At 63.1% G+C, this 12,625-nt stretch overlaps 1 protein-coding gene across 1 annotated transcript; it reads right to left on the minus strand.

Annotated features, from left to right (window-relative positions):
- Positions 1–5,891: 5,891 nt before the first annotated feature.
- SUOX (sulfite oxidase) lies at positions 5,892–12,350 on the minus strand. Its single transcript, XM_065419767.1, has 4 exons — positions 12,296–12,350; positions 9,941–10,007; positions 8,317–8,488; positions 5,892–7,334 (listed from the first exon to the last, which is right to left on the minus strand). The coding sequence occupies exons 2-4, from the start codon at positions 9,994–9,996 to the stop codon at positions 5,892–5,894; spliced, it is 1,671 nt and encodes a 556-aa protein (XP_065275839.1). The 5' UTR covers positions 9,997–10,007; positions 12,296–12,350.
- Positions 12,351–12,625: the final 275 nt, after the last annotated feature.

Consider the following 12,625-nt stretch of genomic DNA (forward strand, 5'->3'; position numbering starts at 1 on the left):
GGCACATCTTCCCGCTGCAGAGCAGCTTTCCACGGCTCCCGGCCTCCCCTGATTATTCAAATAGGCAACAGTCTCAGGTCTAGCTCCCCGCCCTTTGATTTAAATGCCCTGTGAACCCCTCACTCACACAGCACATACCAATGAATCCATTAGCCACGAATCACTGTCACTGGCCCAGGGCCAGGCTGAGTAGCCCAGTTTCTAGGGTGGTTGTTTATGGGCCCGATCTAAAGCCTGTGGAAGTGAGTTCCGCTGACTCCAAGGGAGGTTGGCTCAGATCCGCTACGCCTGCCACTCGCGTTACAGGGGAATCTAGATGCCTCGACTGCGACTGGACCTCGCTGTGCCAGGTGCTGCATAAACACGGGGGCAGGCTCTCTCCACTAGGCCCCGCTGCCTCCCAGAGGCTCTATCACACGCTCTCTGTTGAGGGGAGAATTCCCCCACAGTCAGTCAAACCCAGGTAATACCAGCTGGTGGCACGGCCTGACACCCCCACCCCCCCACACGCCTCAGCATTCCTGGGTCCCACTGAGCCGTCAGCCCCTCGCCCCCCTCCTGCCCCGAGCCAAGGCGCTCTGCTCTGCCTGTGAGAGGAGAAGCCCCCAGGCGCGGGAATGCCACGTTCCCTCCCTCTCCGTGCACTCGGGCTTCTGCCACCCCTCGCCCCTTCTAAACCAGACCCACCAAGCGTGCCCTTGTGTCCTTCCCCTTCCTGGGCGGGTGGGCGCCACGCCGGGGCAGGTGGGTGGGCGTATCCTGGAGGGGTGAGGTTCTGGAACCAACCCACAACCACTCCTTCGGCCCACCCCGACTCCACATCTGCGGGCTCCCGGCGAGCCGAGTGCACACCCCTGGCGGGCTCCTCCCCGCCTGGCTCGGGGCTGGTTTGGTGGCTTAGCCAAAGGGGGGGGGGGGTGGTCAGAGCTTCTCGGCAGCCCCCAGAAGCACCCACTCCAGGGATGCAGTATCACTGGGTCCCGTAGCACTGGGGGCTGGTGCCTACCAACCGCTCCTGCCTTTCGACACAACCGGTCTGCTAGCGGCCCCGTGTCTGCAGCCCTCCCCCAGGGCCGCTACGTGCCAACGCGGGCCCGTCTCTTCCCATCGCAGGCCTGACACAGCTGCCCCGATGGCGCCCCTATTGTCCCGTGGGGGACGAGCCAGCGCTGTGTATTCCCACCCCACCTCCACTGGGGCTCGGGGCCCTGGAACCACTGTGCACCAGCTGCCCACTAGCCTTCCTGGCCACGGAAACGTGTGAAATCCGGAATCGGAACAGCCACCTCGGCTCCCTGCGCCGGGAGTGAGAGAGCGGGCAGGGCTCTGTTCGACCTTCCCTGCCTGCACAGGTGCCAGCTCCGTCCTGCCCCCGGGGTCCGACATTGATGGGGATCCTACAAGGTGCACAAGCTGATGCTCCACGGACCCTCCGCGGCTTCAGCCCACTAGCCAGGGAGGTTTATTAAAATGCACGTGCTCCGGCTGCTGAATACGTAACAGCCAGGCCCGCAGGGCTGGACGCAGCCAGTTCCACCCGCCCAGAGAAACGTGCCCAACACGGCTCAGGCCGGGTCAGAGATCGGCAGTGAGTTAGCGACAGACGCTGGGCGACGGGCTGCCCGGGTGCCCGGGGTTCCAGGGAGGAGGGGGAAGAGCCTAAACTTCTCCTGCACCAGCAGCTTCCTTCAGCTATTCCGGGGGGAAGGAGCCCCCCGCCCAAACCACCTGCAGCTCTCCTGCTACGGGACAACCAGCCTGTAATCCCCGAGGCGGCATCTCTGCACCCCACCGCAGAGAGCCCCCGGGGTCTCAAACCCCCCCCCCCCCCCCAGCCCCAAACTCACAAGCCCTTACACCTTCACAGGGAGCAAGCTGTGGCAGGCGCCGGTGCCAGGTGGGGCTGTGCCCAGCGGGGCTGTGATGGGGCTGAGTGAGAAACACTTGATCAGCCCCAATCTAGGGGAATGGACTGGGGCTGGCTGGATAGCCCTGCGTCTGCCTGTGTTAGCCAGGGCTGGAAAGGCTGGGAGGAGGCTAGTGGGAGTGGGGAAGAGAAAGGCCAGGCACAGAGGGAGCTGGGAGCCTTCTGGCCTGTTGCTGGCCAGGCCTGCACCTGGCAAAGTTGGCTGTGAAACCTGCACCTAGGTGGAAAGCGGTGAAAGCAGAGGGGCCCAGCGTCCGAGTCCGATCTCCCAGGGAGCCGGGTTTAAAGACGGCTGCTTTCCCCGGAGGCCGGCCTGACATTGCAGCCTCATGCCAGGGCAAGAGAGCTAGGAGCGAGGGCACTGGAGAGACAAGTGGCACCAAGAGCTGATGAGCCGGTTCTGGGGATGGGCGGGGGGGGGGGGGGATCCCCACTTTCTGCTTTGATAGACCTGAGCCCATGGAAATTCTGAGATTTTGACAGTTGTTTGCGTCCCAAATCAGACCAAAAAAGTTGAAATAAAAAAAAAAAAATCATGGAACGGAAAGTTCTGAAACATCTCAATCTGGAAACATTAAGCCATCGTGTTTTGCCACTGAGCCATGTCCCACCCCCGCTGCTGCAGTGCCTCAAGGGAGGGGTAGTCTGGGTGCCTTGTGCCCCATTCTCCTCTATGGGACAAGCTCCCCAGATGGACTACACCTCCCATGATGCACCATGGTGCATCTTTGGAGGTGTACATAAGAACGGCCATCCTACGTCAGACCAATGGTCCATCTAGCCCAGTCTCCTGTCTTCCAACTGAGGCCAGTGCCAGGTGACACAGGGAATGAACAGAACTGGGCACTTAGTGAGTGATCCATCCCCAGTCATCCAGGCCCAGCTTCTGGCAGTCAGGGGCTAGGGACACCCAGAGCCCGGGGTTGCATCCTTGAGCATCTTGGCTAATAGCCATTGATGGACCCATCCTCCATGAACTTATCTAGTTCTTTTTTTAACCCAGTTATACTTTGGCCTTCACCACATCCCCTGGCAAGGAGTTCCACAGGCTGACTGTGTGTTGTGTGAAGAAATACTTCCTTATGTTTATTTTTAAAACTGCTGCCTATTAATTTTATTGAGTGACTCTGGTTCTTGTGCAATGCGAAGGGTCAAATAACACTTCCTTATTACCTTTCTCCACACCAGTCATTTTATAGACCTCTATCATATCCCTCCACAGTCATTTCTTTTCTAAACAGAACAGGCCCAGTCTTTTTAATCTCTCCTCAGATGGAAGCTGTTCCATCCCCCAATCAGTTTTGTTGCCCTTCTCTGTACCTTTTCTAACATATCCTTTTTTGAGATGGGGCAATCGGAACTGCACGCAGTGTTCAAGGTGTGGACCTACGCTGGATTTAGATGGTGGCATTATATTTTCTGTATTATCTATCCCCTGTGCTAATGTTGTGTTTGCTTTTTTGACGGCCGCTGCACACTGAATGGATGTTTTCAGAGAACTATCCACAATGACTCCAAGATCTCCTTCTTGAGTGGTAACAGCTCATTCAGACCCCATCATTTTATATGTAGAGTTGGGATGATGTTTTCCAATGTGCATTACTTTGCATTTATCAACATTGAATTTCATCTGCCATTTTCTTCCCTAGCCAGTGCCTCAGAGTTTTGTGAGATCCCTTTGTAACTCTTCGCTGCCAGCTTTGGACTTAACGATCTTGAGTCATTGTGTATCATCTGCAAACTTTGCCACCTCACTGTTTACGTTTTTTTTCCAGATAATTCTATGAAGATGTTGAATGGCGCTAGTCCCAGTACAGATCCTTGGGGACCCTGCTATTTACCTCTCCCCCCTGTCAAAACTGACCATTTAGTCCTACCCTTTGTTTCATTGTTTAACCTGTTACTGACCTGTGAGAGCACCTTCCCTCTTATCCCATCACTCCTCACTTTGCTTAAGACCCTTTGGTGAGGGACCTTGGCAAGGGCTTTCTGAAAGCCCAAGTACACTGGATCAACACATTTGTTGACCCCCTCGAAGAATTCTAGTAGATTGGCGAGGCATGATTTCCCTTTACATAAACCGTGTTGACTCTTCCCCAACATATCATGTTCATCTATGTCTGATAATTCTGTTCTTTACTATAGTTTTAACCAATTTGCCTGGTACTGATGTTAGACTTACCGGCCTGTAATTGCCAGGATTGCCGCTTGAGCCTTTTTTAAAAATCAGCATCACATTAGCTACCCTCCGAGCATCTGGTCCAGAGGCTGATTTCAGCCATGGGTCACATACCCCGGTTAGTAGTTCTGAGGCAGCTGGGCCATAGAGAATGGGGGACGAGGCACCAAAATCACAACAAGCAGGAGGCAGTGCTCACCTGGGTGCAGATTAATGCTGAACTAACCTGCAACGAACCATTGCCGTAAAGCTCGACAAACCAGACAGGTCAGAGTCAGGTCGGCCTCAGACAAAAGATTTTATTTAAAAATTTTCTCAACAGAAAATTGAAAAACGTCAGGGGAAAAAAACCTGAAATTTTCCTGGGGAAAAAGTTTAACTCTGGGGAAGCCGCACATTCTGGTGGAGAATCTCCGGCCAGCGTACAGCTTATGGCTTTTAACATTTCAGCAGACTGACTAGCCGAGAAAGCCATTGACCACAGCACAGGGGACATTTATGTAGCATTTTCCTAGTGGGGGGAAATCAGAGGAAAGTCCCCTCACCCGCCTCTCGATCCCAGCCCCCGAGGCAGATGGCACCAGCAGAGCCAGGCTAGGCAGCATGGCTGTGGTGGTTTGATCCGTTTAGAAATCAGATCATTCCCCTGCCCGGGACATGAGCTCGTCAGACTCATGCTCAGCTCCTGCTGCGAGGAGAACGCAGAACAGGGACCCCTGACTTCCACCCCAGGCAACGGTTAACCCCGCGAAGCCTCAGTGGGCAGCCAGCTGCCCTGTAAATGAACGAGACGAGTCCATAAACGCGGCACAATCTTTACAGCCGCCTGCATCTGACACTTCCCCACGGCCGTAAAGCAATCGGACTTTGGCACGGCCCGGAACAGCACCAGGGATGGGACGGGAAGAGCCGAGATGTTTGCCCCACGCCGCGGGGGGAGCCCAGAGCCGAGACGCAGTGGATCGGTCGGCGAAGAGGCCAGCTCCGTGGCAGGAGGGAGGCGAGGGCTGGGGCAGCGCCGGGGAGCAGAGGATGAACGGGCTCTGAACCAGAAGGCACGTCGTGCTAAAGGCAGGCGGAGGGCACAGGCCGGCACGTGCACTAAGGGCAGGTGGGGAGAAGGGGACGGCTGCCAGAAGGGGGAGGGTGGATTTTACACTGGGTTAATGGGAGCGACATGGGCAGGAATAACAGCACCAGGGGAGAACTGGGCGCTGCCGTCCTGGCCCCAGGCCAGGAACAGCTTCCTCTCCCTGCCCCCGCCTGTGCCAGCCTGCCCCAGCCCGCGCCGGGGGGGACTTGCCTCCAGGGATAAGCTCCAGCCCCGCAGCCCGGTCCAGGCCGGGGCCGCCAGCACAGGGCCGCTTAGGGCCAGCTGGAATGGTATTTCAGTGCTAAGGCCCCCCTCCCCCGTCCTGGTGGGAACTAGGCTGAGACTCACCAAACTCATCTCACCAAGGGCCCCACCCTGGGGCCAGCCCATCTGTCCCCCCTGCCTCCTCCCTGAGGGTCGCTGCTCATCAGACCCCTCCAGAGAGAGGATCGTTGCCAGGCCAGGCCCACAGGAAGGGAGCCCTGGAGGGGCGGGTGGGCTGTCCCTGAACTGGCCTCTCCAAGCTCCCCCTGGGGCTGGGTGGATCCGTTTCAGGGACTCCCTCCCCGACTCAGCCTCCATCTTCATCCATCTGGGGAGGGGGGGCTGCATGTCTCCCCTGCCCCCACTCTCCTCTGTGCCGCCGCAGGCCATTGGCGCCCAGTGAGCGGCCGGGACCTCCCCCCCCCCCGTTAATCCTCGGCCACGGTGACGCGGACGCGGTGCCAGGCGTTGCTCAGCACCCCCCGCAGGTTCCAGATGGGCTCCACCGTGTCGGGCTGCACGTTGTAGCTGGCGTCCACGGCCTTGCAGACAATATCCAGCTCTGTGGCATCGGGTGGAATGGGGGCCGTGAGCCGCCACAGGCGCCAGGCCCAGGCCCGGCCCGGCCGCTGCTCCTCGCCCATCAGCTCGGCCACGCGCCACGTCCGGCCGCCGTCCAGCGAGACGTCCACGCGCACCACGCCGCGCCCGCCCCCGCTCCAGGCGTAGCCCTTGACCGTCAGCTCCCCGGGTGGGACGGTGGCCCCCGGCGCGGGGTCCGTGATGGCCGACTGGATGGGCAGCTCCTGGATGGCGGGGGCCGTGGTGAAATCCACCGTGTCCCAGTCCACTGCGGGCGAGAAGCCCTTGTAGTCGTTCCGCTGCCAGTGGCTCGGGCTCTCCTCCGGGCTCACGGAGACCCGGCCAACCCACTTGACGTTGCGGGCGCCCACCACGCCCGGCACCACCACCCGCAGCGGGTAGCCGTGGTCCCGCGGCAGCTCCTCGCCGTTCATCTCGTAGGCCAGCAGCACGTCAGCCCCGTGGCACATGGCCATGCGGTAGGGGATGGAGGCTCCGTAGGCCGCCCCGCTCAGGTCCTTATCCAGGCCCTCGAAGCAGACGTGCTGCTCCCCGGCCTCCTCCTCCTCCCCATAACCGGCATGCGCCAGGACATCCCGGAGCCGGACGCCGCCCCAGCGGGCCGTGCTGATGGCCGCCACCCCCCACTCCAGCCCCTTCACCTGCCGGACGCGGCTCATCTCTGAGCGGCGGTTCCCGGCACACTGCAGGGTGACTGTCACCTCGTGCTTGGGGAAGCGGCGCTTGAGCTCGGGCAGCGAGAGCGCCAGCACGCGGCCCCCCGGCCCCTCCACCTGCAGCCGGTAGCTGGCGGCGTCCACAGCTGGCACCGGGAGGTGGTTGCGTTTGAAGAAGAGCTGGTTGGGCGTCAGGTAGTTCTCGGTCAGCAGCTCGGCCGGCGGCTCCGCGTTGAAGGGCTTGAGGCTGTTGACTTGGAGGGCGGGGTGCCGAGGGGGGTCCCCGGAGTAGGGGTCCCCCTGGGTGGCCTGACTCTGCTCCTCAGGGCTCAGCTCCCCCACCTTGTAGGCCTGCAGGATCTCCAGCACGTGCGCCTGGCTGTGCACGGCGTACATGGCCCAGAAGGGCTCCAGGGCGCCCCCTGCCGCCAGCAGGATCTTGCTCTTGCCCCCCGGGTGCAGCTCCACGAAGTCGGTGATGTCGAAGACCTCGCGTCCGTAGGTCACCCAGACCCGCTCGGCCAGGCTGCGGTGCCGCCCCACCTCCTGGCGGGTGAACACGGGGTACGGCGCCCCGGGCGTGGCCTCAGCGTTCGGCTCGGCCTCCGCCGCCTGCAGGGACAAGGAGAGGGGCTCGAGTGTGCATCCGCCAACATCCACCGCAGGCCTCCGAGGGCCTCACCCACCTCAGGGGGAAGGGATGCACTCCAGGCTACGCAGCACTTCAGGGGCAGAACTGGGAGCGGAACCAGGAATCCTGGCTCCTGGCCCCCTCCTTGCTCTGACCACTAGACCCCACTCCCCTCCCAGAGCTGGGGAGAGAACCCAGGAGTCCTGGCTCCCAGCCCCCCACGCCCCCACACCTGCTCTAACCACTAGATCCCACTCCCTTCCAGAGCTGGGGAGAGAACCCAGGAGTCCTGGCTCCCGGCCCCCTCCCTGCTCTAACCACTAGACCCCACTCCCCTCCCAGAGCTGGGGAGAGAACCCAGGAGTCCTGGTTCCCAGCCCCCACGCCCCCACACCCGCTCTAACCACTAGATCCCACTCCCTTCCAGAGCTGGGGAGAGAACCCAGGAGTCCTGGCTCCTGGCCCCCCCCTGCTCTAACCACTAGATCCCACTCCCCTCACAGAGCTGGGGAGAGAACCCAGGAGTCCTGGTTCCCAGCCCCCCCCGCTCTAACCACTAGACCCCACTCCCGTCCCAGAGCTGGGGAGAGAACCCAGGAGTCCTGGCTCCCAGCCCCCCCCGCTCTAACCACTAGACCCCACTCCCCTCCCAGAGCTGGGGAGAGAACCCAGGAGTCCTGGCTCCCAGCCCCCCCTGCTCTAACCACTAGACCCCACTCCCCTCCCAGAGCTGGGGAGAGAACCCAGGAGTCCTGGCTCCCAGCCCCCCCTGCTCTAACCACTAGACCATGCCCCCTTCCCCAAGTTGCCCATCCAGCTCTCATGCCACCTTTGTGCCCTGAGGCAGAGAGCGGAGCACCAGCCCCCTCTGCCTCCCCACCCACTGCTTCTCCGCCTCCCCCCACAGCACAGGCCCCTCCCCCTCCAGAGAGGCTCCGGGGATGCTGGTCCCAGTTCCCTCACCCGCCTGCGGTGATCTCCGTAGGCCAGGCCGGCGCCCAGGCCCAGCAGAGCCCCCACGGCCATGACCTTCCGTCTCCGGCTGCCGTCGCCTGGGCTCCAGGTGCCATGAGCGCGGGAGGGGGTCCAGGCAGTGCAGGCTTGGGGGTGGGACCCCCAGGCCACAGCTGCCAACCTGGGGGAGAAACCAGGACTCCAGTGAGGGCAAAAATCCCCCAGCAACCTCCCTGCCATCTACGGGACACCCAGGGCACCAGCCCAGCACGGCCTGCTCGCCTGCCATCTACCGGCTGTGCAGCAGGGGGCGCTCTCTGCACAGGGCTGACCCCACTGCGGCACTAGGGGGCGCTGTGCTGCAGGGTGGGGCTCAGCAAGGGGCCCTCTGCCCCTCCCCCGCATTCCTGGCCCGCTTCCAACCCAGCTAATTACATTCTGCCTCCCTAAAATAATACCTGTAATTTCAGCCTGACCCGGGAGTCCTGTTCACTTCCTTTGCTAGGCGACCATGGCTGTTAAACAGCTGCCGCCTGCCACCCCAGAGGTGGCTGCATTTCAGCCTCCAGCCCCTGGGATCCCTCTGGCACGTGAACGGTTCCCGGCCTGTGGACTCCTTCCCAGGCCAGCAGCCGGTGGAACATTAACCCAGTGTTCCCCTACCACAGGTCTGATAAGATAACGCCAGCCATCGAGCCATAAAGGGATCTCCCCTGCCAGATAAAACTCGCCTGCTCTCTGGCTGGGGCGGCCAGGGGCTGAGGCTGAGAGCGTCTGCAGGGGGCAGAGATTAGATTAGAGCCGCTGGGGGATTCTGCAAAACCCTGGCAAGGTGTCAAAGCGGCAGCTGCCCTAAAGAGAATCCCAAAGGAAATACACGCTAGCTCCCTCCCCGCCTTTTCCCTTTGCGATCCCAGGGGCTGCGGGTCAGGAGTGAGGGGGAGCCCAGGGCCGGGCTAGCAGAGGCTGCGGGTCGGGAGTGAGGGGCACCGGCAGAGCTGGGGGGGGGGGGGGAAGCCCAGGGCTGGGCTAGCAGAGGCTGCAGGTCGGGAGTGAGGGGCACCGGCAGCGCTGGGGGGAGCCCAGGGCTGGGCCAGCAGGGGCTGCGGGTCGGGAGTGAGGGGCACCGGCAGAGCTGTGGGGGAGCCCAGGGCTGGGCTAGCAGAGGCTGCAGGTCGGGAGTGAGGGGCACCGGCAGCGCTGGGGGGAGCCCAGGGCTGGGCTAGCAGAGGCTGTGGGTCGGGAGTGAGGGGCACCGGCAGAGCTGGGGGGGAGCCCAGGGCTGGGCTAGCAGGGGCTGCGGGTCGGGAGTGAGGGGGAGCCCAGGGCTGGGCTAGCAGGGGTCTGCGGGTCGGGAGTGAGGGGCACCGGCAGAGCTGGGGGGGAGCCCAGGGCTGGGCTAGCAGAGGCTGCGGGTCGGGAGTGAGGGGCACCAGCAGAGCTGGGGGGGTAAGCGCAGGGCTGGGGGAGCAGGGGGCTGGGCAGTGAGAGGCACGGCAGAGCTGCGGGAGGCAGGAACTGGGCTAGCAGGGGGCTGCAGGGCAGGGTTGAGGTTCACCAGCGAAGTGGTGTTGGGGGGCCCAGGGCTGGACCAGCAGGGGAGCTGCAGTGGTTTCTGCAGAGCCTCTCATACCTGGGCGTTCTCTGGAGGACCCAGCGTCCTCTCACGATGGGTCGGAGCAGCAGCATCTCTGCCGGACCTGTGCAGGGAACGAAAGAACAAGAGATAAACGACCTTGTCTCCAACCCATGAACCCCAGATCCAACCGAGCAGGCAAGGCAGGACCAGTCCCTGGGGGGGTGGGAAGGCACGCAGTGATGAGCCTAGCTCCGCCGGGGGTGGTGTCCCAGCTCAAACCCAAGACCAGCAGCCAGGAGCCACGTCCTAGCCGGAGCTCCCAGAACAGTCAGCGAAGGGACCGGGGCAGGACGCGGCTGGCTCGGGCCGATCCTCCCCCCCGCACCGGAGAAACTGTGCGCAAAGCAGAACCGCTGTTCAGGAAGGCGAGACGTTCAGCCAGGGGCCGGAACGGGCAGCCGAGCTCTGCTCCCTTGGCAGAGTTCCTGGCTTAGGCCCTGCCTGATGCAGCCTCTCGAGCTGTATTTTTCTGGAGTGTCCAGGCCTCATTTTCCGAGCCCGGAGGGGAGGGGAGGGGGCAAGAAAAACTTGCTCTTAACTGTTCCCCTCGCCTTAGCGCCAAGGGAGGGATTTGAAATCCCTGGGGACGGGAGCGGCGCCTGTTCCCCGGCCGGATCTCGTCCTTCCATTCCAACCCCCCAGGGGAGGGACACGGCGCGGCACAGACACCAGCGAGTGCCAGCTGCGGGACTGGATTTAAACACACACCCCCCCCTTAACCTTGTGTTCAAACCGCCCCCGGGAGGCGAACACACGGGATCTTTGTCGGGATGGGGACGAGGCAGGTGGACAAGTCAACGCCCACTTCTGGGCATCTGGGATCCAAATGACAACTGTTCCCCCCCCAGAGGGAAAATAACCACTAAAGAGTCACTAAATGCAAATCAGCTGGGGGCCAGGCTGCCCCCAGAACCATCCCCACCAACACCCATGGGGGCACCTGCCCCCTTCAGCCAGCTGGGGGGGGTTCTGCCACAGGAGGATGGCCTGAGAGTTTGAAGCCCCAGGCAGTTTGATCTCCTGGAGACCCCCCGAAACGCTTGGGGACCAGGCGCCCCATACAATGGGGCACTGCACATGGAGGAGGAAGGGGGGGGCACAACGTGGGGTGTAAATCCCTGTCCGGACCCTGCCTGGGGGAGCAGGGAACCACGTACTGCCCCCGCCCCCAAATGCTCCTTAGCGCCCACTAGGCAAGGAGCATGTACAGCCAGAGCTCCAGGGAGTCCCAGAGCACCCCCCAGGCACCCCCCCAGAGCACCCTGCCCCCAGTGCAACCCCCCCAGGCACCCCCAGAGCACCCTGCCCCCAGTGCAACCCCCCAGAGCACCCTGCCCCCAGTGCAACCCCCATGTACCCCCTAGTCCCCAGTGCAACCCTCCATGTACCCCCTACCCCCAGGCACCCCCCAGAGCAACCCCCCACGTGCCCCCCAACCACCCCCCAGAGCACCCTGCCCCCAGTGCAACCCCCCACACCCCCACCAGGCACCCCCCAGAGCACCCTGCCCCCAGTGCAACCCCCCAGAGCACCCTGCCCCCAGTGCAACCCCCCAGAGCAACCCCCAGAGCACCCTGCCCCCAGTGCAACCCCCATGTACCCCCTAGTCCCCAGTGCAACCCTCCATGTACCCCCTACCCCCAGGCACCCCCCAGAGCAACCCCCCACGTGCCCCCCAACCACCCCCCAGAGCACCCTGCCCCCAGTGCAACCCCCCAGAGCACCCTGCCCCCAGTGCAACCCCCCAGAGCACCCCCCAGAGCACCCTGCCCCCCAGACACCCCCCCAGAGCACCCTGCCCCCAGTGCAACCCCCATGTACCCCCTAGTCCCCAGTGCAACCCTCCATGTACCCCCTACCCCCAGGCACCCCCCAGAGCAACCCCCCACGTGCCCCCCAACCACCCCCCAGAGCACCCTGCCCCCAGTGCAACCCCCCAGAGCACCCTGCCCCAGTGCAACCCCCCAGAGCACCCCCCAGAGCACCCTGCCCCCCAGACACCCCCCCAGAGCACCCTGCCCCCAGTGCAACCCCCATGTACCCCCTAGTCCCCAGTGCAACCCTCATGTACCCCCCAGAGCACCCTGCCCTCAGTGCAGCCTTCCATGTACCCCCCCAGGCACTCCCCCAGAACAACCCTCCACGTGCCCCCCCGTGCAACCCTCCACGCCCCCAGGCACCCCCCCAATGCAACCCTCCATGTGCCCCCCAGCCCCCAGAGCAACACTCCACACACCCCCCCAGAGCACCCTGCCCCCAGTGCAACTCCTCACGCAGCCCCCAGTGCAACCCCCACTGGAACCCCCCGCAATTACCGCACAAGCCCCCCATGCGCCCCGCCTCTCCCACCTGTGACCGCGGCGCAAGGAACGTCACCGCGCCCCGTAACCCGCCTCCTGCCCCGAGCCTGCGCCTTTAAGGCAGGGGAAGGGCGGGGCCTCGGCGAGTGACATCAGGGGTGGAGCCGAACCCCGCCCCCTGGAGGGGGCAGCGGCGATTTAAAGGGCCAGAGTCCGCGCTCGGCTGCTGCTGGAGCAGAAGGGGAGGCAGGTGCGGGGGGCGGGGCCTGCACCAGGAGCAGCACGTGCCTCCTGGTTCCCACGCAAGAGGCGAGGGCGGGGTAGCATCCCCGGCTCCCGGGGGCGACATTGCTGGATGGGGGGGATTTGGGGGTGCAGG

Source organism: Emys orbicularis, chromosome 19, assembly GCF_028017835.1.
Source record: "Emys orbicularis isolate rEmyOrb1 chromosome 19, rEmyOrb1.hap1, whole genome shotgun sequence".
NCBI classification, from domain to species: Eukaryota; Metazoa; Chordata; order Testudines; family Emydidae; genus Emys; species Emys orbicularis.

What these genes read in the sequence shown, in the direction of transcription:
- SUOX (XM_065419767.1), bottom strand. Translation starts at nt 9,996, where the DNA reads ATGCTGCTGCTCCGACCCATCGTGAGAGGACGCTGGGTCCTCCAGAGA. An exon ending in GTCCTCCAGAGAACGCCCAG is followed by an intron (nt 8,489 to 9,940) that starts GTATGAGAGGCT and finishes TTTCTCCCCCAG; the next exon opens with GTTGGCAGCTGTGGCCTGGG. An exon ending in ACGGAGATCACCGCAGGCGG is followed by an intron (nt 7,335 to 8,316) that starts GTGAGGGAACTG and finishes TTGTCCCTGCAG; the next exon opens with GCGGCGGAGGCCGAGCCGAA.